This window comes from Corythoichthys intestinalis, chromosome 5, assembly GCF_030265065.1.
Source record: "Corythoichthys intestinalis isolate RoL2023-P3 chromosome 5, ASM3026506v1, whole genome shotgun sequence".
NCBI classification, from domain to species: Eukaryota; Metazoa; Chordata; class Actinopteri; order Syngnathiformes; family Syngnathidae; genus Corythoichthys; species Corythoichthys intestinalis.
Window position 1 is genome coordinate 15,863,547 of NC_080399.1, and position 26,776 is coordinate 15,890,322.

A 26,776-nucleotide genomic window follows, 5' to 3' on the forward strand; every position below is an offset into this window, starting at 1 on the left:
CCCTAGAACTCTTTATAGGGCACTCATTTGACTCATTGGCTACCATTGACCCCGCTAGACGTCCAATCCATTTTGAGCGGGAGGCTGGGCAGGATTTTTTTTTCCCGCGAAATGATGAACATTCACACCCAGTCATTGTGACGTTGCCAGTGGCTGGAAAATGAGTTGAATAATATGGAACTAAATAATAAGAGTAATTAACTTTAGCGTTATTGGGAGTCACACTTACTGTTTTTTATTCATTTTCTTTTGGTTTTTAATATTTTATTCATTTATAATGTACTTATTCATTTTTAAAAAGTTTAAAAATATATAATATTGATATATATATTCATACTTGAGACCTGCCGTCTACATACATGGACATCACATTTTGGGGTTATGTAGGCCACACTTGTATACCAAATGGAAATACTGAGGCCTACATGACTCAATATAAGATGTCCGTATGATGACGACAGGTCTTTATGAGGCTATTTTTTTATAATTACCAAAAATTTAAAGGCTCACAATGTAAGATTTGCACTTCAATTATTAATGAAATGGCCATAATATTTCAAAAGACATTTAAGAAACATTCATTTTCCATGCCGCTTTTCTTCACGATGTTTTTTGGAAATACTTCTCAAAAAATCTCAATGGTTCAGCGGAGATGTCCCATTTTAAAAGACCATTTATGCGTCGCAAATTTGTTCCTGTTTTGCTTCCGTGATCATCATTATCTAATCACAAGACCAGTTTCCAGTCTTTGTCTGGGTTGCCACAACTCTGTAAACTAAGGCTGCACTAATTTTAACAAGCAGTCTGAATTATGTCTGCCACTCGAGCTAAAAATGAAATAAAATAAAAAGTTGTTATCAATCTTAAAGGATTCAAGACAACATGAGAAACAAAACAAGGATATTGCGGAAAACACTCAGGTGTCTTGAAGTTCCGCTCGCTCTGAAACCCTCAATTTGGCCAAATTTCAAAATTGTCCAATATGCATGTGTGATACATCATTGGAAAGCCTAAAAGCTCAATTTTCTGGGGAAAGAAACATTTTGAACAGGAGGGAATTTAAAAACAAAAAAAAATTAAACAGCAAAACCCTATCTGGAGGTGAGAACACGCGATAGCAGAATTACAGACGCCATGACTTTACGAGATATTATCGCGTACTTATCTTGTTTCGATCCAAAAACTCCATGTAACATGTATCACTGCGTGTCAAGACACAGCTGTGAATGGCCACAGCCAGATTTCTTTGGGATTTTATGGGTGAAACATGGTAATATAACAAGGGTCGCAATGCAGAAATCGCAGACATCAAGGAGTGGTCGAGATTTTCTTTTTCATATATTTACCCTTTTAAACGTTTTTTTTGTTTGTTTTTTTGTTTGTTTGTTTTTGTTTGGATCGATTATTTATCAGCCAAAATATTTGGGGGGGAAAGCGGCAGTAAAAAAAAAATACAATTAAGCGATAGTTATGAGGTAGATATCCGTGACTTTTTACAGACACCATTTTTTTCATTGTGACGTAATTTTTAAAAGTTTAAAATATCCGAGTGAATTATTTTTTTTAAAGTTTTTATTTTTTTAAACGAAATATTAGACATTAATTAATGATTCCAAGCTAAAAATGACAGACATTTTGTATTATAAATATAATTAATTACCTTTGTTTTATGGCTGGGTTGAAACAAAAGCGGTTGCGCGACGTCTGTAAACGGGGGTTTCCAGGGTAAAACGGACAAATTAAAAATAGTTTGGGGGCTTAATGCCTGAATCTGCTATGGCAGCATATAGACATATTGTTCTATCAAACACAACAGTTGTTTTGGCTTAAAATACCGTAGTTTCTTTTAAAGAGGAGTGCAAGAGCAGAATCTACTTTTTCAGTTTTGTCTGTGTTTTCCGCCATATGCATTCATTTGGTGTGGTTGTGCAACGTTATTTAGCATGAGGATCCATTGGCTGGTGTTCTGCCGGTGTTATGGGGCAAAGATAGTCTTTACACGTGTATATGTTTAATCGGTAATTGAAATTAAAATTGGATGGAGCGATTAAATTGTCTTTGTGGATGCTCTCAATGCATTTCCAAATTATATATTTCTTTGCCAGTGTGCCATTACATTGAGAAAAGTAGCCCTCCCTCACGATTTTTGCTGCTGTCTGATATAATAGGGAGTTCACTGCATTGACATGGATGCACATTTTTCAAGACCTTATCTTGACAAAATATAAACACAATTTTAAGATAATGTGGAAAAAGTATTATTTAAATTGAAGTCATCTGAAAGGAGTAGATTATCTGTGCAGTGTTGGTAAGCATCAACATGGTTACTCTACCGTGTGCATGGTTTTTCAAAATCTGTGTTTCTCAAACTTTTATGAGCCACGGCACACTTTCTTCCTATTAAAAAAAAACAAAAGGTGCGTGACCAAAAAAATATTGTAAAAATGAATTTTTTGTATAAAGTCGTGTATTGAATAGGAATCAAACAAAAAGGAAGAAAAACATTTTATAGTCATATTTTACTCGGTGTGACACCGATTCTTCTGTATTAGAGTGGGTATCACTGCATCCCGATTAAAGGTTAATCACGCTATGTTCTCTTTTACATTCTAGGGTAAATCCCAATGAAAGATAGCTTTTGCTATTTGCCTTACAACAGCGACTCTTTGAGAGGAAATGGTCTTTGCTTTCTTATGACTGCCATTCAATGAATTTTATCCAGTTCTGAGCATCTTTCCTTTTTCAAAACCTTTATTATCGCTGTTTCGCTAGCTCAACGCTAGCCCCTTACCTATTACGCATTACTAAGCAAGGTAATTAGCTACCTATATACACCTACTGATATGGAAGCGTATTTATTACATGATTACCGACCACTGGACAGCAGACACAAAATTTTGTGCATTTGCGGATTTATTTTCCAAAAACATGTTTACACCAATTAGGTGAAAGTGGGTGATTTTCCACGGCACAGTAGCCTGGCTGAAAAGCAGTTTTTATTTGTAAATTGAAAATGTGGCAGTTGAAAATTTGGCAGTTTTTAATAGATGCGTTACCACACTGGTCGTGCATTTAGCTTCCTTCTTTTTAATATAAACTTGCCAGTATGACCTGCTGAATGTTGTGTGTCAGTAGAGGAGGCCAATTACAAAGACTTGAGGTTTTTCTCTTTCCAACTCTGGCAGGTGGCCTCCACGCCCGGTGTATCCACAGCGGAGTAAACAGCGTGTGTAAGTGTTTGAGTGGGTCTTTTGGGGGGCTCGTTGAGTGCGGCTGCATTTGGGGGTGTCTCGGTTGTAGACAATGCGGGGATCCAAAGGCAGCTGCTGCTTCTATAGAGGGCCAAAGGGCCTTTAAATCCCAGCCTATATCCCGCAGCTGCCATGCTGTTCAAGTCTCAATACAACCCCCCCAAAGGAAAAAAAAAAAAAAACACGCAACCACCCCCCACCCATAAGGTATATAAAGGCTGCACCTGAGCCCCTTTAGTAGATGAGTAACACACAAAGACAAGGAAAAACAAATGCAAACTTTGACTTAGAAAAAACATTTTATTCTCATCATTTTTTTTGCTCATGAGGGCACTTGCATGGAGAACTTTAAAAAAAAAAAAAAAAAAAAAAAAAAATGGCTCAGAGACACAAAGACTATATAGTGTACGCTACAAGCTACATGATTGCAAATACACCACCAATAAAAAAATTAAGTAAATAAAATAATCATATGAAATAAGGATAAATCAAGAATTCACTTAGCACGTACAAAACAAACATAAATAAATTATAAGTTAAAATAGTCTTAAAAATATACTTTACAGGAGAAAACAAAACCCGAAAACACATTATTTATAGGCTGATGTCTCTATAAAGCTGTACACTTTTGGCCAGTGTAGACAATTTAAAGTCTTTTTTTTTTTTTTTTTTCTTAAGGATTGCACAGATGTTAAAACACTGTTAACACTGTCAAGTGGCAGCAACAATGAATGCTACATTTTTACTGGATAGAGGAAAAAAAATGCCCCACCTTCCCCACCCAGAAAGCCCGACCGGTTCAGTCCTGAGAGGCCGGCGGTGGAGGTCCTGTGTCCGGCCAGGGCTCCTCCACCAGACCGGGGTTGGAAGGGGGGCAACCGACTGTTGTCCACCCACCACTTTCTTTTTCTTTCTTTCCTCCAAGTATTCCTCAAACATGCCCAGGCAAGTAGTAGTAGTGCAAAAATCCACCTGGAGATGAGAAAAATTGAGAAAAAAATTAAGTTTCCCCCGAACAAAAATGGAGAAATAGAAGAGCGACAAGCGTCCTCCTCACAATGATGCAAACTCAGCAAGGGGGCGTGACCCATTTTTCCCGCCACTACTCGTGACGTAAACACCCTCCCCCACCCCACCTTACTATCACTCAACCCCTCCCCTCCCTTTCACGCTCACCCTTCCCCCACCCACTTCGCTTTTTTTCTCCATGTTAAGTCTTTTCAAAATAAGGCGAGGAAAACAAAAAGATGAGCCCCAGTCATTAAAAAAAATACAAACGGGAAAATACAATAGAACAAATCTTCAAGAAATGTTTGGAACACGACCTATAATAGTAAAATAACATGTTTGGAAACAAAAGCCTACAAATAACCAACCTCCCAAAACAACAGATTCATTTTCAACGAAAACAAAAATTGAAACGCCTTAAACGACTGACATGTCCAACAATCATCAAAAGTTTTCGTCTAAAATCGGATTAATTTATTCAATTTCTTTTATGGAAATTATTTGTCAAACTAAAAAAAGGTAAATATCATAAATAACCTGAAATTCGCCACTATAATACCACAATAGTGAAAGCAGTGAAAACAAAGTACATATAACCATATTAACTGCAAGTTAAGAATAGTAATTTCAACAATAAAACAAACTTACTCGTTTGAAAATGATATTGAACAAACAACACGACGGAATGAAATAATCACAAAATTATTAAGGCCGGTAAGTCGGTCAAAACAAGACTTTACCAGTGCTTCGATAATGATAAATCAATGTAATTCAAATTAAGTGTGAACCATATTTACTTTGATTCCAGTATTATTTGAGTAGACAATAGGAGCTTGAATGATGTGTAATTGTACCTTCAACGGATTCTCTTCCTGGGGGTTTGCTCCATGGGAATGGGCGACTTGGAGTGATTGCTCAGCTCCACACACTTTCTCTCCGCGGCCTTTTTTCGCTTCACGAAGAAATCTAAACGCCCCAAAACAAACGATTAGAGTCGGCACGCGTAAACACGAAATTTAATAGCCTGGATGCCGGGTCTGCAAATTTACCTGTGATGTGCGTGTTGTCGTCCTCCGGGGCTGTCGGCCTTTTCCGTCCCCCACACGCGGCCCTTCTGTGGGCAAGCCCCCGGGAGTTGAGCTTGTCCGCGCGGTTCTCCTGGTTGAGCTCCGCCGGCGGTGCGTCGCTCTCCACGGGCGCGGCCAGACGCTCCGTTGCATCCGGGTGCTGCTTGACGGGCGTCGCGGGCACGCTGAGCTGCGACGAGCCCTGGTAGAACGCCGGGATGTTATCCGAGGACACCTCCACCCACTGGTAGTCTCCATCCAGAGGGGTGTTTTCCTCGAAATTAAAGTTCCATCGCTGCCGGTCGCGCTCGGAAATCTCCCGCAGTTTAATGTTCATCTCCCGGCTGAGCTCGTCGTGGTCCACCGGTCCGAAGAGGTTTCGGCAGACGCCGGTGCGCTTGTGGAGGGGGAAGGTCCTCCGGGCCACCAGCCGTTCCATGGCGATGCTCGATAACTGGGCGTGAGACATTTCCCCCATAGGACACAAAAACCGTCGGATTTCAAAACAACAACAACAAAGGTGATAACAAGATCTCCAGTGCGGATTCCTCGTGTGTGCGTTCCACGCTGCGTACTTGTGTTTAAATGTACCGTACTAGTAAAAGTCAGAGTATATAACCTCCAGTCAAGCAGTCAGTCAGAGCAGACACCTCGGACGATGTCGTGATTGGCTGCTTCAAGTCCAACCCCTCCCCCTCCAAAACATACACGCACACACGTACGCGCAACCCCCACTCCGAGCTTTCTGCGTCTTTGCGCACAGTTTCCCAATCTTTATTGCGCCTAAGCACACATTTTACCCTGGAAAAAAAATCATTGCACACCACCAGACAAAAAAAGTCATAAAATGGACACATGTCTTGCCATACTAGTAAGATCCATTGCGTGGATGTCACTATATGTCACTGGCATAGATAGGTAAACAATTATATATTTGTAAGAAACAGCGAAGCAAAATTCCCGTTTTCATTCGATAAATAGAATAAATCAGGAACTCTGTAGATTAAATGTTGCCTCTTATTTGAGAATTTAAATGTAGTTTTATTATTCTTTTATAGCATAATCTGAACGCAAACAAGACTTTATGCAAAAAAAATTGAATGCGTAGTCAGTTTTATGCTAAATTTGGCAAAAATGCAGATAATCTTTGTGCCTTATAAGACCCGAAAAGTGTAATCAATCAGTCAATTACAAAAAATCTCTACTCATACTCTAGCAAAGTATGAAGAAGTAGATATTCGTTTACTAAATTTAGGCAGTATAAGTAAAACGTTTCTCGAAATATCAATAATCAAGTATGCGAATGATCGCTGCCAACATCTCAGATTTAAAATGAATTGGACGTCTATTGCCGTCAATTGCGAACAGTGAAGTTAAGTGTAAAAAAAAAAAAAAAAAAAGTATGTGCATAATTCATCATTAATTTAATCCGAAAACTAAATTCACTTACTCTACATTGTTACACCGCTCACTGAAAACGATCCGATTTATTTCTAAACTACAACTTGAATGAGTAATAGTCCCCCCCCGCCGATACCACAGCACAACAACACCACAGCCTCCAGGCTTCACTCCACTCCTGCAACGTCACACTTTTTTTTTCTTTACGCACACGCTGAACGTAAACAACAGGCTCTAGTTACACAATGCAGTCATGTAGTACCGCGCTGTGTTTTTAGTGAACCTCCTTGTCACACCTTTAACCTGCTTTGAAGTGATTAATTGCAGCAGTTTAAGAGAAATCTAAGAAAGCAAAAGTGCATTGAAAACTCAAAGAAAACAATGAACTGTCAAAATGTTAGTAAGGAATCAAGTCTCATAAAGACATGCATTTGTATATGATGAAATTACAAATTATATTAAGGAAGAGTTAATGCATCCAAATTTTATTCTAAGGTGTGTTTCAGCAGTATTTTTATGCAGATAATGTATTGTGTTGATTTCAGGTGCTTTCGTGCAAAGAAAGAAAAAGTCACGGCCAACGCCTTCCAAGTGGATGGTGGACACACAGCGAGCCCTAGAGGTAAAAATAGGCAATTTTCAGCAAACCCGGATTAAATATTAAATAGACAGGTACGTATTAGAATTTGAAAGTAGCTTGTAAATTTGAATTTTAGGCCTGCATGTCATGTACTTGTGTTTTATGATTCATAAAATAACGTTTTAATCAGATAATATTACCAATGTCAAATGAATAATTATTTAGACATTTCATAGTTTGCAATCTGTGAGCAGAGAATTTAAAATCTCAGAATAACAATCCTGCATGTCTAGTGATCTTATTTTACACATTTATACTCATGTACACAACACAAACATGTTAACTAGATTAGAATCGATATCTATTCGTTCACAGTGAATTGACTTTATCAAACCACTCTTAAAACAATTCAAAATGATCCCATCGCGATTTTTTTTTTTTTTTTGTATAATCAATTATTATTCTCAGTCACACTTGCAAGATTTAATCAAAAACGTTTTAATTGATCAAGTGAGTGATTCGGGTGCCACACCCTATTTCTGAGAAGATGTGGGGCAACAGCAACTTTATAAATGGAGCAATAGCGACCTCTAGTGGTCAAATATAGTACCAACCATTAGTGCAGACATGCCAGGCAACCTAGATTTTAGATTTTAAAATGCTGAAGATGATGACCAATTTTTTTTTTTTAATCGTCGTAAATTATAATACAATGCAGTAAATTCTGCTCAGTTTAGTATTACCCGTAATTTTTTTTTTTTTACTAAAATGAACTGTAGCACAGGTGGTATTTTTGTAGCATTAAATCATATATGTATACACATACATACGTACAACATATATATGAATTTAAAATTAAGACTTTGCCGGTAAAATGTTGTCTATAAAAGTTGTAAAGCAATGAAACAAACAACAAAAATGAATGAAATGAACAAATCAAAACAAAAAAAGTATAATGGCTTAAAATTATTTTTCAAACAGATCATGTGACTAGCACCTTAGAGACAGTCATTTGCTTTGCTTAGCCAAAACCACCTTAGGACAGAAGACGGATATACGTAATTTTTGTCGAACCTAAGCTTTCAAAAGTGACAACAAAGGCAAGGATTAAAGATGTGGACCATGAAACGCCGGAGAGCATCGCCAAAATGGTGAGCGGCGTTTCAGTTTGCCCACTAAAGACATTAATTGTACAACTGAGCCACCACCGGGCGTACAATATTGAATGGAAGACAATCTTGGCCAAAAGCATAGCTGTCCTAAGCAGCCTGATTTAGAGTTCCCCTAAAAATGATGGGAAACAACAAAAACATTCATTTTTTACGTATTATTATTAATATTCTTGGCTGGAATATTCAGTCAAAAAGGATGTGGCGTCTACTTCTGCACTAGGTAAGACAAAAAAAACGTGCAAGCACACGCACGCACGCACACACACACACACGCATGAGCGTGGGCCGAGCATATATGTGGTAAGTTAATTATATTGCTGACACTGCGTTTCAGAGTCATCAATATGCCCCCCCCCCTCCCCCGCCACAAAAGTCAATCTCCGCCTATGCATTAAATGCTAATACACGAAATATACACGGATAACATTAAAGTTAAAATAACAAACATGTTAGTGTTTGATCGAGAAAATACTTTTATTTAAAAAAAAAATAAAAAAAAAAAATCTACAAGATGCTTTCTCAGCAATCTTTGAAATAGAATTCAATTAATGTCAATTTCAAATTATCTATCTACCTTGCTTGCTAGCTAGCTGTCTGTCTTCAGCGTTATTCCCCTCCTCCTCCCAAACAAGCTCACCCACCTGCGCTCTCCACTCAAAGCTATACAATAAAGGTCAAAGCACTAATAATAGTCATTTGAAGAGGTGGTCTCAAATAAACACTCTAAAAAGACCTTGCATTTTTGTTGCATTATTTTCTACCACCTGCCTGCCTTTGTTTGCAATTTTGTTTTTCTTACAGCTGCAGTGTGTGTTGTTTCTGGATGAGTACGCACACAACCACCTCTGACCTGTACCAACTGTGCCTTTTGATCTCGGAAGGCCGCAGGCAACACCACAAGGCCTTTTGGCAGCAGGATGGATAGTGATTTGATCCCTGTAAAACTGCGGGGGTGTCCGCTTGGACACACCCAGGTAAAGCGATTTCCTCAATGAGTTAGCTTCTGTTTCCTCAGTTAATGACCTACTCTGACAAATTATATATGAGTGGGTCTGTAAGCATATATCTTTGCGTGAACAATGAGCTCTGGATCCTTGCCATTGTAGGCAGGATGCAATGAAAGACAAGAAAACACCCATAACTGAGAAGAACAAGAACATATTTTAATTTTATATACCTTCAAAATTACAATATGTTAGAAATGTAATTTTATCCATTAAATTATATGTTACTCTTGTTACTCGCTTTATAACAGGATTTGAGTTCTATCCTGGGGACAAGACAGGCTGACAATGAATCAAAGGTGTGTCATTGTTTGGAGACAATGAGTGCCAAATGTGTTGCCTTTCCACTAATTTGATGACTTTGTTGTTTGAGGAGGTTAAGTGTTTTATATTGCATGTAGTCTAATATGACAATGAGACACTTCCCAAACAAATTCCGGAACTAGAAGCCTTTGGATACTCATGGCATTCATTTAGTCCTTAATTACAAAGTCTCACAAAGTTTATGATCTGCACTGGCCATGATGGCTCTTAGGTCATTGAGGAAATGGCCTTAAACTGAGGATGTTTCACCAGCATACACTAGGCACTACAAAATATTGCCCAAGGGCCAAAGTGACCTTCTCTACAGTTTGAAACTGTCACTTGCAGAATCTTCAGAATATTACAAAAAAATGTAAAAATGAAGTTTTTATTTTGTGAATGTGAAACTTATGTAACATATTTTGCCTGGAAGAGCACTTTTATTGACCCCTCTATGACTGGGCCGATTTTAAACCCGAAATAGCAAAAACATTTGAGCCTCATTGTTGACATTTGGTTAATGCATATTAAATTGATATGTTGTTTTATTATGAATCCTAAGAATGAAGTAGATCAAAATTAATATTGGAGTAGATCAAAATTAATATTGGAAAAAACTTAGATTGGTGTGGTACTTGATAAGGTTGTTGTTGTCCTTGATGAAAATAAGTTAAATGATGAATGGATTGGAGCTGGCAGCTAACACACTGGGACGGTGTATTAAGATTACTTGTACTATACATTTTAACTGCATTCCTAAATCTTACTTTTTATTGCACTTTGATTTTTTTTGGTAAATGTTCTTGTTTCGGACGGTACGGTGTGTGAGTGGTTAGCACGTCCGCCTCACAGTTCTGAGATCAAGGTTTCAAATCTGGCCACCGGCCTTCCTGTGTAGAGTTTGTGCCTGTGTGGGTTTCTCCGGGTACTCTGGTTTCCACATTACAAAATCATGCATGGGAGGCTGATTGAACACTCTAAATCAGGGGTGATCCTTGTTTTTTGCTACAAGATCTATTTTGCAAGGAGACAAGCTCCCACGATCTAACTTAACAGCGGGGTTGGGGGATAAAACAAATATATATAAAAAAATATACATTAGGCGGAAAAAACTCAGGTGACTTTAAGCTCCGCTCTGAGACCCCCAATTTGGCCAAATTTCAAAATTGTCCTATTTGCATGTGTGATACATCATTGAAAAGCTTAAAATCTCAATTTTCTGGGGGAAGAAAAATTTTGAACTGGAGGGCATTTAAAAAAAAAAAAATATATATATATATATATATATATATTTTTTTTTTTTTTTTTTTTTTTTTTAAACAGCAAAAATCTAACTGGAGGTGAGAGCATGCGAGAGCATAATTAAAGACGCCGTGATTTTAAGAAGATATTATCCCGTACTTGCCTATTTTTGATCCAAAAACTCCATGTCGCGTGTATCACCGAGTGTCAAGACACAGCTGTGAATGGCCACAGCTGGATTTTGGGGGGATTTTATGGGTGAAACATGGTAATATAACAAGGGTTGCGAAGTAGAAATCGCAGACATCAAGGAGTGGTTGACATTTTCTTTTTCATATATTTACCCTTAAAAAAATTTTTTTTTTCTTTGTTAGGATTGATTATTTATCATTTAAAATATTCCCGCAAATGCGACAGTAACACCAAAAAAATAAAATAAAATAAAAAAATACAATTAAGCGATAGTTATGAGGTAGATATCCATGACTTTTATACAGACACTGTTTTTTTCATTGTGACATAGTTTGTTTAAAAGTTTAAAGTAATGATTCAAAGCTAAAAATGGCAGACATTTTGAATAATAAACATAATTACTTCTTTTTATGGCTGGGTTAAAACAAAAGCGGTTGCGCAATGTCTGTAAACGGAGGTTTCCAGGGTAAAATGGGCAAATTAAAAATAATTCGGGGGCTCAATGTGACATGAATCTGCTATGGCAGCATACAGACATATTGTTCTACAGAGCACAACAGTTCTTTTGGCTTAAAATACAGCAGTTTATTTTAAAGAGGAGTGCAAGAGCAGAAACTTTTTTTTCAATCTTGTCTGTGTTTTCCGCCATATATATTTGATGCCACTATCTACCCACACTCGCGTTGCTATAAGCAGCCCTGCTCTAAATTGTCCCCAGTTATGAGTGTGTGTGAATCGTTTTTTATCTCCTTGTGCCCTGCGACTGGCTGGCACTCGAGTCAGGGTGTACCATGCCTACTGCCCATAGTTAGCTAGGATAAGCTCCAGCACCCCTTCGACCCTTTTGAGGATAAGCGACTCAGAAAATGAATTAATGAATGTTCTTGTTTAATCTGTTTAAATTATTACTTTTTATTTGTGATAATCATGTGGACATTATAGTTTTTATCACAGTTTTAGATTAATTATGAACAAGGAATGAGTATACATTTTTTATATTTTGAAGTATTTTCAGTGTCAAATCAGTACACTACTGCATGATGTGGAGGTCGAGGAGCGACGGAACTAAATACATTTATACTGCAAAGAAATGTGTATTTTTGTTATTATTGTTTTTAAATCTCTTAACTAATTTTATTATTAAAATTAACAGTTTAGAGCCATTCATACCGAGGCGAAGGTTTCAAAGCGTCCGTTTCTTGAATTGAGGATGGCGCTATTGCACCAAAAAAGTGGGATAACAGCTGTCGGTAAACAAACGGAAGAAGAAATGTTTGCTTGCGCATGCGCGGCATCGTATCCAGCGCTTAGGCGCCGCTTGTGGCGGTTTCCTTGGCTCTATTGAAGCGTTCCATTCAAATATAAACAATTATTACACTCTGTGAGCGGCAAAGTGGCTGGAAAGGCGTTGACGTGGCCGTATTTGGATAGTCACGTCAAAGTATGTCTTATTCCAGGGACATATTTCGAGGTTAATCCGCTTTGGACGTCTTATTTCTCCGGGATGACAGGCTCCAGTGGTGATCCTCTCACGCCGATCTAAAGCCAGTGGCGCTGTAGCCTTCAACATGAAGAAATTATTCAGCTTCTCCAAGAAGAAACAGTCGCCGTCCCGTACGCCAGACAGAGGGAACGCGCTATCTATCGGCTACGATGTAAAAGAAAAGGATCTGGGCAAATTTCACAAGGCTGCTTGGCGGGGAGATGTGGCCAAGCTGGAGCATCTCGCCAAAACCAGCGACGTCAATCAGGTCGACAAGCACAACAGGTTGGTGTAGGCGTGTGTCATTTTACAATCGCTACTTGCTCAAACACACTTTTGCTATGATATTTATCATTATTACATACATTTTTGTCCTTACAGAACTGCTCTTCACCTTGCTTGTGCCTGTGGAAATGTTGAGGTGGTCAGATTTCTCGTGGAGAAAAATGTTAAACTCAATTTAAGGGACAATCAAAATAGGTCTGCTTTAATAAAGGTAAGCCCTAACAACACACTTGCATAGACTTTTTAATGGTCATCCATAGTTTTACTGATCCATACTGATTGTCTCTCATTGTATCAGGCAGTACAAGGTCAGCATGATCTCTGCACTAGCATTCTGTTGGAAAACCACGCTGATCCCAACCTGGTTGAAACGGAGGGGAACACAGCTTTACATTTGGCCTCAAGCATCCCATCAATTTCAACTGCTGAAACTCTTCTGGAACATGATGCTGATGTCAATGCCCAGAATAAGGTCATTTTCATTATTCCTACATTTTTCAATTATTCCTGCCGTTATCAGCAATCAGTATCAAATCTATTTTTGACTGGGAAGGCTGATCAATCTTAATATTTATTCCCTAATGTGTATGAATAGCATGGCCTGTATACTCGCCCTGCTTTGTCAAACTCCAGTCTTTCCTGCCCTCCCTCTACCTGTCCTATCAGTTAACTGGCATGGACCTTCCGCACAGGATGTCACCACTGTGAACGAAGTCGTGACAAGTGTTGTTAATCATACTTCAAAAAGTAATCAGTTAGTTACTAGTTACTTCTCCCAAAAATTAATATAATAACTCGGTTACCTCAATGTAAGAGTAATTAGTTACTCGGCAAAATAACTGACGTTACTTTTCATGTTCGACACGTTATTATATGATCCATTCTGTAACACTTTCACATCAAATATGTTTATATTATCTGATTGAATTGGACTGTCTTTTTCATTCCCCCCCAAAAACATAGGTCACACTTTTTGCATTGTTTAAAATGTAACCTATATGAGTGTAATGGTATACAAGCTTTAACTTTCAAATGCTGTGATAAAAAAAAGCCCTTATTTTCCTGTTGAAGTGAACCCGCACCAAACCGTGACCCACATACTGAGGTACGAACTGAACTGTGACTTGTGTGTACCATCACACCCCTAATATATGTACTGTAGATATATTTTTTAATATACAGGTAGACTCTGAATCTCTTCTCTCCCCTATCTTTGTTCTAGTTGTTTTGATTTAAAAAAAAAAAAAAAAAAATCGCACAAGGTTTATGAATCTGTCATTGAAGAAAAGTTTAGGGCAAGTGACTATTTTTTGTTTTAAAAAAAAAAAAAAATATATATATATATATATATATATATATATTATATTGTACAATCTACAAGGACAATGCACACTTGGTGATGAGAATGCATACTCAACAGGAAAACAGTCCATTATTTTCAATTAATTGTACCCACCTGAATGCCACAAACTGTGTGTCAACAAAAAAAAAAAAAGTTGCCCGACAGTTTTAAGATGTGTACGCCACAAACTGAATGTAAAAAATAAATAAATAAATAAATAAAGTTGCCAGAGAGTTTAAGATGATGTTCGCTAAGCTAAATGCTAATGCTAGCGAGAACGCGAATGCTATGCTAACTCTCTGTGCCACCTAGCATCACGTTTGCAATGGCGTCACAACCCCCATCCCTCGTGCTTCTCACGCTCTGCTCTCTGTTTTTCCCACGTCATTCAACCAAATTGTAGTAACGCGAGCCTTCACATCCTCAGTAATGGTAACAACGCCGTTATTAACAACACTGGTCGTGACTGCTTTGTATCGCTACTTATAGTTTCACAGCCATGTATTTAATCATGTTTCCTATTTTATCCTTCAATCTAATTTTTAGGAAGGCATTTCACCATTGGCTGTGGCAGTCCAAGAGGGCCACTTAGAAATGGCAGAGTACCTGTTAAAAAAAGGTGCTGACGTCAATATGTTGGACAGAGATCATAGGTCAGTGCCAAATAATAAATCGGAGATATGTCATATTTAAGTTATCCTAACATCTGGTCTCCAATCCAACCTATAGGTCACCATTGATGATCGCTGCCTGCAGTGGACAAATCAGCATGGTACGAATTCTCTTGCAGTTTCACGCAGATATTACGCTAAAGGATAACAAAGGACAATCAGCTGAGGACTATGCAGTGATTGAAGGCCACCATCCGTAAGTTATCACGGTTATCACTATTACCACGATTATCAATGCATCATACATTACTAATTAATAAAGTAGCCAAACAAATTTATGTCCATTATTTATTTAAAATGTCCTAATGATTCAACAGGAACGATGGAAACATACCCAAACAACAAAAAGCTGCCCTTAAACCCTTAAGCCCTTTTTTTTTTTTTTTTTTTTTTTTTAAACAAAGTGCAAAAACATTAACCTTTTTAAAGGCAGTACTTATTTCTCTCAACAATACAATAAAGTTTATACAGGTGGAATGAATTCCACATTTTCAAAAAAAAGTGTCTTTCGAAATAAGACTTCTTTTAACCAATATACTTTGTTTCACAGTTTTCTGTACTATTCCGCATGTTTGTAGTGTTACCATTATACTTAATCATGGTTTTACACGTTCTGCATATGGAGTAACTTTTGTACATCAACAAAGCATAAATGGACATGGAAATACACATTAGCAAAATAGCTAATTAGCTTAGCGCTCGGCGCTAACTGTTATCATCTCAAAAAGAACAACAATAAAGGCTAAACAGTACCAGAGGGATCGTGTACTCATCTCTTATAGATGCACACGAGTCTTAGCAACACACTCGGGACATTGACTTGACTTGAAACGACTGTTGGACAATTGAAAGACAAGGAGCAACGAACTGTCTCTCTTCTCCTCTCGGTCTAAAAAATAACTTGCGCACAGAAGCACGACCGCCGGGTCGCTGCCTGTCTCTTACACAAATGTATTTTCCAGTCTTTTGAAAAGGAGTAAATCTCTGGCTCAATAACCGGCTGCATCTATCATAACGTTGTGCGAGCGTCCGTTAAAGGTGTCCGGGCGGCAGACGTGTCTTGAATTTCGTTCCGCTGCAAGCAGCTGTCATAAAGTTATGAGGGAAAATCATCGTTTTTGAACATTTATAAATCGTAGTCGAATCGTCATGCGTCGAATCGCGATGCATCTAATAATCGATTTTTTGGCACTCCCTTAACATTCAGTATACGCACTGTTATGTTACGACTACATTACCACTTGCTGCTAGTCACTTTTTCACTATGTTGCCAATCTGTGTACACTGCAACTCAACCTGTGTTTTTATATTAGCTTCATTGTATCTATGCCTGTTTTATGGGGTGCACGTTATAGTGAAGTTTTAAATCTCGTTGCACTCTGTACAATGATAATAAAGGCTTTTTATTTTATTCTGACATAATAAACTGAACTTTCTGAATTGAAAGTTATTAAGTTGAGAATCACAGTTCACTCCCAAAACATGGTAACAGTGTCATTGTCTTGTCTTGCAGATGTGCCCTTCTCATTACTGAGCACGGCACCCAAATGGAACAAGCAACCCTGTCTCATCCAGGGCCGAGTAAGAAGAAATCCAAATCAGAGACTGGCAACGCACCCCGACCCCTTTTATCTGGCTTTTCCGTGGGAGGACCAGCCACGGACAAAGATGGTGAATAGTTTATGCAAGATCATAAATGATAGCATACAACTGAGATTTGAGTGTGGAGTTTGATAACAGAACATAGGTCATCAATGATAAATTGGCTGCTATTGACGGTGAATTAGTTTTAAATAGGTTTGTTTTTGTTTAGGGTTAAAAGGTTAGAGGTTCTTTTTATTTTTTCAGTTTTTGAAGATAATTCTCAAGCTGAATCCTTAAGCAGGTAAGTTTCTTTTCTTTTCAGTACATTAAAATCTGTGTCACTGACTGTCTAGTATTCATTTTTTCTTTGTAATTTAAGGTTGTCCAAAAAAGGTGGCACTGATGAATGGGGTTCATCTGAGGATGACTGTGAGTCACTTGAAATCGAAAAGGTTGGTCAAGTCAGCATGAATCTAATGTTTTTTTTGTTTTTTGTTTTTTAATAACGAGCAATATGCTACCTGTGCTGGGTTTTTTGGCCCAAACTTTGTTAAATCGAAAAGTAAGAAACCTCTAAATCAGGGCTTCCACGTGATTTTTTTTTTTTTTTAAAAACGTATGCTGGAAGGATTTATCGAGCAGTAAGGCCTGGTGTTGCTCAGGTTTGTGTCACATGAAAGCAATATAACCAAATGCCAGATAAAACATAATTTCCTTAGAGATCAGCTGGAATGTATTAATAGTAAAAGGACACCATAAAGGGGTTAATGCACAATCGCTTTTCCATCACTGTGTACAGTATTGAGGTAAGCTACATGGAGAAGAATGAGAGAGACAGTTTTTATTTCGCACTTGTTGATCATGTGCCCCATACACCGCACAACCCCAAGAGACAGATTCTATTTGAACAGAAAACACCAGAACATAACAACAGCACCTGCCACCACTCAGTCATGGTTGCCACAACTACCCATGAACCATTGCAGTTGTAACACATAATAAATAATAGTCGCTACAGTATGAATATCCAGCTAAAATTAATCAGTTAGTAATATTCCGGAAAATTGTACTTTTTAAAAAAATCCAGTGTCTTGTAATGGAGTACTCAAAGCCACAATGTATCACCAAAGCACATTCAATATGTACCAAGATTTGTATTTTTTCCCTTCTTCTTTCAGACCCCGCCAAAGATGAACCTTAGAAAAATGCTTGAATCTAAAAGAGGAAAAGGTATTTGACCTCTATTTTTCCATACATTCCTCTAGTAGCTTGTGTGCGAATGGTAATTGTTCTTAAAACACTCATAGCCTTTGCAGTGCTTGACAAATCCTTGAGTGCTTCAGAATCTGACAGTGACAATAATGCCCCAAGAGTTCCGTCCAGTAAACCCCCGAAGCCCCAAGTAGAACCCTCACCTGTTCCTTTCCTTCCCAAAGCCCCCCAGATGACCTCTACCCCTCTCCCAGTCTACTTAAAGGTAATTTATTTGTGTTTTTACATCTTTCGCTTTCCTCTGACGCCATTCCTCTCCTTTTCTTTCCTCTTTAAATGCCTAAAACAAGCCAAGCATCAGTCAGAACCTGCGGCAGGCAAACGTGGTCCGGTAGAGCAGCTGTCAGGAAGTCAGTCAAGTTCAGAATCTCAAGCGCAGAGCTCAGAAGGTGAGGGATCTGAGGAGGAAGAAGATGAAGAAGCAGAGAACGAAGATGATGTGACAGAAGAGGAGGAAGAAATTGAGGAAAGCGAAGAGGAGAGTGAGAATGACTCTTATCTGGTGTCTGTTCAGTCGAACACTTCCTCTTCAGAAGACGCACAAAAGTCTGTAGAAGTCGATTTTCATGATGGAACAGCTCAAAACAAACAGAGTTCTGATCACGATCTCAGTCGCAACAATGCAGTTGAGCCTCTTGAGAATTATCCACAAGCATCTGGAGGATCGCATTCCCAGATGTTGCGGTCATTGGACATGGACCAAGATCTGGTTGTGTCAGCCGTCAGAGTGGAATCCAAATATTCCGACGAGGATGATGAATTCATGTCTGAATCAGGCCAGAAGACAAACTTGGTTAAGGCAGACTTAGTTAAGGTTGACCCCCAAATAAGTCAAGTAAATGTGCTTGCTGAAGGTGAAAATATGGATGGTGAAACTGACACTGAAGACGATGGATTCAAAAATGAAATGCGGAGATCATCATGGGGCTCTTCCTTAGAAGAAACAACTAATAAGCGCTTGGCCGAAGAGGGTGATGTCACCAGCAAGACTCTTGATCCACAAGGTAGCAAAGCTACATTACAAGGTCACACGGGTTCACTGCCAAAACCAACCAAAGATAAGCAAGCAACCAAAGAAATACCTCAAACACACTCTGCCCGATCCAAGAACAGAACATCTGCAGCTGACTCTGACTGGGATTCTCCATCTGAAAAAAATACAAGAGTAACAACAAGAGAACAGTCATTTAAAGGCAGCAGCCCTGAATCGCAAAATAAAAACACTTCCAGAAAACAAAGCCAACACTCCAAAAGCTTGAACAGTCTTCCTACTGAAGAAAATGAGTTTGAAGCATCTGAAAAGAAGGATTCTGTGGATCTCAAGAAAAATCCTTCTAGCCCAAGTAGTTTTATCCGTTCCAAAATTCAAACTCCATCAATCAAATTGGTAGAAGAGAATTGCTCAAAACTTGCAAAGGCATGCATTAAATTCATCAAACATGGTGGTCGTACATCTCAACTAGACAAGGCTACCAATCTTCATTCGGAAAAGTCGTCGCATAAACTAAGCAAGGAAAGGGTCCCGTCCAGTGAAATCGATGTCGCTGGTGTTCTGTCTGACGGAAGCGTCTTTTCTGAACCGTTGCCTCACACTGACATTGATGACGTTGATTTAGACTCACCTGATGAGGTACAAAAAGTTTAGTAGATAGTAGTGTAGCTGTACTGAGACAATCAACAGAATAGCTTCTAGCTTGTTCTTTTTTTTCTTCTACTGTTTTGCTGTGTTGTGATTTTGTCGTTCGTTCGTTACCACAGATGAAAATGTCTTATTAGCTCATATTTTTATGCAGAAAGAGGATGATGAGATTGATGAAAGTGATGAGAGCTCAGATGGTGACACTGACGATGAAGACTATGATGACCAAGAGGAGGAAGATGAGGAGGAAATCTCAGATGATCAACTTGAAGATAGCAGAGACCTCCTCGATGGTGCAACGGATGTTCCTGAAAAAGCAGATGTTTCTAAAGATACCAAAACTGGTAAGTACAGTTCAGGTGTCACTTATTTCACTGTCAGTGAGTGCCAGTATTTTCTTTGGAAAAGATCAGGAACGAAATCATCGGAGAGACAGCACAGACCAGCCATTTTGGAGACAAGGATAGAGAGGCCAGATTGAAATGATTTGTTGAGGAGGAACACTTGCGATATCGGTGGAAGTGTGCTGGAAATAAAGCCGCCAGGTACGAGGGAAAGTGAAAAACCAAAATGGAGTTACAGGGTAACGTCGACATACAATCACTTCTCACACAATCTTTTTGACATCCATCGTAAAATTTGACTCTCCATTTGTTTCTACATCCAACAAAATTCTCGAAATACGACAATTTATGACCATGCCACAGTTTGTTTTTCCGTAAGACGGACACACGGCTGATTTTTGTTGTGAGTGAAATCAACATAGGTTCCAAGAATGTTAGTGCAGGTGGTTAAAAAAAAAAAAGACGAAATATGACACTTACCGTTGAAATGAAGATGGAAATTATCAAAAAATATGAGCCTGGTGTGCGCGTCTGTGAACTGGCTCGACAATAAGGCCGTAGAATGTCTATGATCTCGACGGTCCTCCTCCAACCTCCGTTCGCCAGTCTTTATAAGTTAAGGTGACAGTTATCATTGTAACATCACTAAAAAATCGCCAGCTTCGTCATGTTTTTAATCATTGATATCAGAACTTGTCCAACACAACACATCTACTGTCCGCCGCAGCTGACGCCAACAACAACAGAACATTAAAAGGCAAAGTTCTAAAATCTCAACAGCACCTATCTCACTGTCACGGCAGCCACGTGGTGTTTAGGTACACCACGCAAAACACATTGATTTGTTACCTTATTACATGTATAATTACTATTATTATTAGTCCAATTTTTATTAATAATTTATTTGTTTTGCTCTGTGTAATTGCTATTTGCAATTGTACCAGCAGTATTTATTATGGATTTAATGTAGGTTTTGAGGCTGTGGAACGAATTAATGGAATTATAATGTATTCTTATGAGAAACTACTGCTCGACAAACGACCATTTCGACTTACAAACAAGGTCCTGGAATGAATTAACTTCGTATGTAGAGGTACCACTGTACATGGATGTTCAGAGGGAAAATTTACAGATATTTCGACTTGGAGCACAGATTAGATCTAGGAATGAGGGACTAGGGAGTAAGCATATTTTTCCCAATTTTCTAATATTGTGATATTTATGATGAATGTTGGCCCATTTAATTAAAAATGTAAACATTGTGCATATGTTTCAAAGAGAAAAAAGTATTAATGAGCTTGTTCTGAAAACTGCAGCTGTTTATCAGGAGTTGGGTCTCGAGAATAAAGAACAAAAATCTGGTGATTCTGAGGTAAGTTTTTTACCTGCGCAAGTATAAATGACACTTCATGTCTTTTTGTGGATAAATATTTTTTTTTTTTTTTTTTTTTTTTTTTTTTTTTAAATACTTGTTAATCACTAGCATGAAGATCACAATTGTCCACATGAAGATGAGCCAATTAATCAAGAACAGAACACTACTGGAGAAGAGATTAAAGAAGGTAAGCTGTCTTTTCATTTTTTTTTGTTTTGTTTTGTTTTAAATTTCTGCTCTCCAGAAGCAATTCCAAATTTTATTGCTATGTGATGTCATGCAGTCAAAACTACTTGTCGCATCTTTTTTGTAGACTTGTTATCTATTCCCTCGTTTTTAAGAGGGGCAGGAAGAGGGTGGATGCCCGAGCCTTGGTGGAGTAGAGGCAGGCTCAAAGGTGGCGTGGGTAGGAAACATGAAGGGTCACTATGCTCATTATGGGCTGGGGCATGTTATCTGTGCACGATACTTGACCATGTACATTTCCACAGAATCAGTGTTGTTTTTGGCAGCTCTTTTAACTTTTGTCTTAGCCTTTTGGACGTAAATACTTGTTAGTTTTAGTCATATTTTAGTCATTTCAAAATGTGTTCGTCTTAATCTAGTTTTAGTCGACAAAATCTCATACGCATTTCGTTTAGTTTTAGTGGACAGTTACTCAGAATGTTTTTGTCTGTAAAATGTAAACATTTTAGTCCAAAAATATATAAAGGTTTCCAACAATTTCGAATGAACATAAAGAGACGATATTGTAGCGTCTACAAGGACAAAGCCAACTTCGCGTTGATAATATGCACTCAGCAGGAAAAGCAGTACCTTATTTTCAATTAAACCAGGGGTGTCAAACTGATTCCACAAAGGGTCGCAGCGAGTCCTGGTCTTTGTTACAACAGATCCAGCACAGACAGTTCAACCAATGAGATTTCTGCTAAAATAAGCAGTACCTGACTGCAATCAATTGATTACACAGCAGTGTTGTTTGTGGCAACCCTTCTCATTTTTGTTTTAGTCTTTGGGACGATAATACTTATTAGTCATATTTTAGTCATCTCAAAATGTGTTTGTCTTCATCTAGTTTTTGTTGACGAAAACTCAAGACTAATTTCAACCAGTTTTAGTCGACGATTGCTAAAAATGTTTTCGTCTATAAAATTTTAAAAATTTACTCCAAAAACAAATATAGGTTACAAACTACTGTATTTCGAATACACATTGACAGACGAGCACTAGTAACGTCTTCAACGACGCCAACTTGGTGAATACACACTGAACAAGAAAACAATACATTATTTTAATTTAATTATACCACCTAGATGCCACGAACTGTATTTAAAAAAATATTGTCCAAGATTTGTGGACGCTCGCTATTAGCATTAGCCTATTGCTAGCGCGAATGATACGCTAACACTATGAGTTACATTATTGTGTGATGATCACTCAGCACAGATCTAAAGCAACATTGCATATCCTCTCTCGTCAAGAAAACAAATCTTACCGTTTGTGCAAACCTTCATGGAGACTGGATCTACGACACCGGTGGGGTGGGGTGCAGCACATCACGAGGTACACAACCAGACACTGCTACGATGCAGGCTAACTACACATAAAATGTCACACATTTGAGTAGGGGTGTGACAAAATATCGAAATGGTGATATATCGTGATACTTTGTATCTCCAAAGGTTATCGATATGCTTCTGCCAAGAATCGAGATATCGTTTTAAAAAGGTGTCAATGTCAAAAAAATAATAAATAAAAAAAAAGGAACCAACAAGTTGCTACCGAAATCTTCCACCATAATAGTGTCTCAGTTAACTCTAAGACTGCATTGACGGTACTCGAAGCCTAATCCATTTAGACTAGAAACGTTCGTTCATTCGAAACCAGAGCATTCACAGTCATTCTGTCCGATTTTCAGGGCATTTACAGGTCACTTGCTCTTCATTTTAGGGCATTTACAGGTTGGTCCTGTTGAGTTTGAGTCACTGCCTATTTGGGTGATTCCCAGGTCACTTCCTGTTTATTTTGAGTTACATAACATACCCATAAAATACCCCAAATTCAACAGGAAGTAACTGAAAATCAACAAGTAAATGACCTTAAATGGCCCAAAATTACCTCATTGCCTGGCATTGGCTGCCACTGACGGCCATAGCCGTTCAATCCGTTTGAAGTGGGAGGGACATTCGTTCATTCGCTGCCACCCTCCTTGTTCAAATGTATTGGACGTCTAGTGATAAACTCATTCCAATTCACATCAGAAACTTGTTTTTGTGTTTATTAGTCATTTGTCAAATATCCTAGAATGATTTCCTGACCAATGTATCGATAATCGTATCGCCATATCGTCAGATCATTGTTATTGTGAGCTTTGAATTGCAAATCGTATCGTATCGTGAGGTACCAAGAGGTTGCCACTCCTACATTTGAGCATGTGATGGAAACTATTGCGCATTTTTGTCTAATCAGACGAAAACTGGCATTTGTTTCGTTATGTTTTAGTCCCCCAAAACACGTTTTTAGCTTGTTATCGTCTTGTCATCGTCATTAGACAAGTGTTTTGTTGGCGAAATATTTTCGCTGTCATCATAGCTGATGAAAACGTCACTGCTTGTAAGACACCAGATTGGTGAAAAGGTAATCATCTCGTTTGGTATGAATGAAATCCAGCACCCACTGCGGCCCTTTGAGGATCGGTTTGACACCACGCTAAAGTTGATGCTAATGCTAGCACGAATGCTACAATAACGTAACGAGTTACATTTAGTGTGTGATGATCACTCAGCACAGACCATTAAAAGCTGAACCTACATTGCATAATCTCTCTTGCCAAGATAAGAAAACAAATCTTATCAGGTGTTTCCAGACAGGCAAGATGGAGCACAGCTTACCTTGAAACACTTCCTAAACTCAGGTGAGGAGACTGACGGAGAGAGTCCACATCTCACATGAGTGACACAACCCAAATACAACTACGATGCAAGCAGACTTGCTCCCCATACAATATGAAAATGTCACGCATTGTGAACATATGCCAGAAATTATGTCACATTTTTCTCTCGTTGTCCTCTTGTCTGATGAAAACTGGCATTCCTGTCATTATGTTCCAGTCTCCCAAGCCACGTTTTTAGCTAGTCATCGTCATGAAAAACAATGTTTTTGTTATCGTCATTGTTGACGAAAACAACACTGCACAGAATGCATGTGGCATGTTTTTTTTGTTTTGTTTTGTTTTGTTTTTTCCTAGCCTGCATAATTTGCGCATGGCTTTATACTTATTTTCGAATTCAATGGACCCCATTTTGTGTTCGAAAACATTGCACTGTTTCATGGGAAAGAGAGGGTTAAAGTACAGATTGATTAGCTCTGAAATGTTTAGATTTCATTTAGAGTGTTAATATGTCCTTGTTTTAGCTTGTTTTTGCATGGGAATGTAATTTTATGTTATAACATCAGTCTATTAAGTCATCCAACATCATGCGTTTTACCTGTTTATTGTTCAAAAATATCATCCTTGCTTTTTAGGCCTTGGTACGGCGAGTCCTCTTGCTGAAATTAAAGGCAACGTACAGAAAGAGGACACGACACAAAAAGAGGTAATATTAGCACTAAACTAGCGTGTCTATTTTTTGTGTTCAGTGTATGTAATTACGTGGGTTTTTTTTGTACGATGCTAGAATGAGAACACCAAATGGGGACTGCTGTTAAGCGAATGTGAAGGGAAAAGCAAGGAAAAAACGGGTGAGTCAGGTAATAAAGCTGTGACAATGTTTTTAATGTTGTTCATACTACTTTGCTTACTTCACAGATTTGATGGAAGAACTCGGCTTGGGAGATTTTGACTATGCTGAAGGTCAGAATTAATCATAGTAAATTCTAGAGGTGCAGCAAATTAATCGACAACTATTTTGATAAGCCATTAATAGATTACGACCTTTTCCACATTAAACATGTCTAAATTCTCGAAATTAGAGCATAAACAACTTTTCAGTTGTAAATATTATCAAATTTCCTCATTATATTTTTAAGTCAAAGAAGGACATTAACAAAAATCTGCTTTTACTTTGGAAAAAAACAATTCACATTTTTGCCAATTTTCAGACATCTGTCTTTCTAAGCTAGCTTCTTAATAAAGCTGCAACAACTTATCGATTAAATTGATAAAAAATTTAGTTGCCAACCAATATGACAATCGATACAGTTGAAAGAAAGTCATTTTGTCTTTGTCATTGCTACTTACAACATGCCAGAAGCTACCTCAAGGTAAATTGTGAAGTTAATTGAAAAGTGACATTTTTCTGATTAATCGATTAATTGTTCAAGTAATCGATTAATAGTTTAATTAACTGTCCGAGTCAGTAACCCAATTATGAAAATAATTGTTAGTTAGTTCCAGCCCTATTAAATTCTGCTCCAAAATGGTTAATTTCCAACCCTTTCTTGTTTTGTTTTTTTTACAGATGCATCAGATTGGGATACATCTAGCGATGCCAGTAAGAAAAGCCTGCCCGAAGGCACCAAGACGCCTCCTGCACCTGAGGAGTTACCTCGATCCTCCAGTATGGAGAAAGATGTCAACATATCTCCAAAAGCACCTGTCGCTCCTCCGAGGAGATTCGGCGGGGATGAGAAAAAGGTTCCTCATCCCCAGCCTCGTTCCAAGAAGACCATGCCTCAGGAAAGTGACAGTAAGCACTTTTCACTTTACTTATTTCTCTTTGCTATCCAAAATAAATGTACATAATCTTTTATTGTTTGTTTGTTTGTTCTCTTTCAGAATCTGATTGGGACCAAGAAACAGCTTCAATATGTAGTGAAGCCAAAAGTGATGATCAGCAGCTTCAGGAAGAGATCGGAGAAGGTTAAAAATCTCACAGAAAATTTCTTAACTATTGGCTGACATTGACAGCAATACATGAACATAGGTTTCCCTAAAATTGAACTGTTTTCACATTGACCTCACAGTAACCTTGGCATATTAACACTTACATCACTGAAATTAAGGAAACACATCAACAATATTCCTTCTGTTCCAATGGCATTAATCTTATTTTATAAATTAAGCCATTTTTACCGGAGCAACCCCCTTCGCTCCTGGCCGTTTTACTGGATTTTGACTGATTTTGCAAGGCCCACAGAAAATTCTGTTCTATTGCTATATAAACATGGAACCCACCAAAAGAAAGATTAGACTCTCTTCTTTCAGCAGGAAAAAAAGTTAGTTCTTATCTTTTTCCATTCTTTAGAAATTAGCATTTGAAAATAGCTTAGTTTGAGCAATTTTCCAATTTCTGATGAAAAAACAGAAATTGAGCTTTTTGTAAAAGCATACATTTCAAACATAACTTTGACTTTAACACTGCTATTTTTTGCTTATTTGACATCCCAAACATCTGAATAATGTTTTCCTTCTACAAAATAACATTAACAACAGGACAAATAGAGCTTTTAATAGCAAAGTAACAATTTATTTACACATAACTAAACTATTGAACTGAGAGATGATGCTGTTGTGGCCGCGGCTGTATCGGCAGACAGAGTAAATTTTTCCCTTATCACCG

General features: G+C 38.0%; 2 protein-coding genes across 7 annotated transcripts in view; one reads left to right on the top strand and one right to left on the bottom strand.

Annotated features, from left to right (window-relative positions):
- Positions 1-3,542: 3,542 nt before the first annotated feature.
- Positions 3,543-6,013, bottom strand: cdkn1cb (cyclin dependent kinase inhibitor 1Cb). Its single transcript, XM_057837029.1, has 3 exons — positions 5,309-6,013; positions 5,114-5,225; positions 3,543-4,223 (listed from the first exon to the last, which is right to left on the bottom strand). The coding sequence occupies exons 1-2, from the start codon at positions 5,802-5,804 to the stop codon at positions 5,116-5,118; spliced, it is 606 nt and encodes a 201-aa protein (XP_057693012.1). The 5' UTR covers positions 5,805-6,013; the 3' UTR covers positions 3,543-4,223; positions 5,114-5,115.
- A 6,508-nt stretch (positions 6,014-12,521) lies between these two features.
- Positions 12,522-26,776, top strand: part of si:ch211-272n13.3 (ankyrin repeat domain-containing protein 26) — a 41,194-nt gene continuing 26,939 nt past the window's right edge. For 2 of the 6 annotated variants that reach the window (XM_057837547.1, XM_057837550.1), the window contains exons 1-19: positions 12,522-12,988; positions 13,085-13,199; positions 13,287-13,460; positions 14,877-14,983; positions 15,060-15,197; positions 16,515-16,672; positions 16,850-16,886; positions 16,965-17,037; positions 17,764-17,815; positions 18,148-19,487; positions 19,651-19,840; positions 21,157-21,212; positions 21,324-21,402; positions 21,529-21,621; positions 24,741-24,811; positions 24,893-24,956; positions 25,024-25,068; positions 25,676-25,903; positions 25,993-26,076. In XM_057837547.1, coding sequence (XP_057693530.1) covers positions 12,789-12,988; positions 13,085-13,199; positions 13,287-13,460; positions 14,877-14,983; positions 15,060-15,197; positions 16,515-16,672; positions 16,850-16,886; positions 16,965-17,037; positions 17,764-17,815; positions 18,148-19,487; positions 19,651-19,840; positions 21,157-21,212; positions 21,324-21,402; positions 21,529-21,621; positions 24,741-24,811; positions 24,893-24,956; positions 25,024-25,068; positions 25,676-25,903; positions 25,993-26,076 — 3,304 coding nt within the window. In that variant the 5' untranslated portion in view covers positions 12,522-12,788. Of the gene's footprint in view, positions 12,989-13,084; positions 13,200-13,286; positions 13,461-14,876; positions 14,984-15,059; positions 15,198-16,514; positions 16,673-16,849; positions 16,887-16,964; positions 17,038-17,763; positions 17,816-17,892; positions 18,063-18,147; positions 19,488-19,650; positions 19,841-21,156; positions 21,213-21,323; positions 21,403-21,528; positions 21,622-24,740; positions 24,812-24,892; positions 24,957-25,023; positions 25,069-25,675; positions 25,904-25,992; positions 26,077-26,776 lie in introns of all 6 variants that reach the window. The other 4 variants (XM_057837551.1, XM_057837553.1, XM_057837548.1 and 1 more) reach the window with 4 other exon arrangements.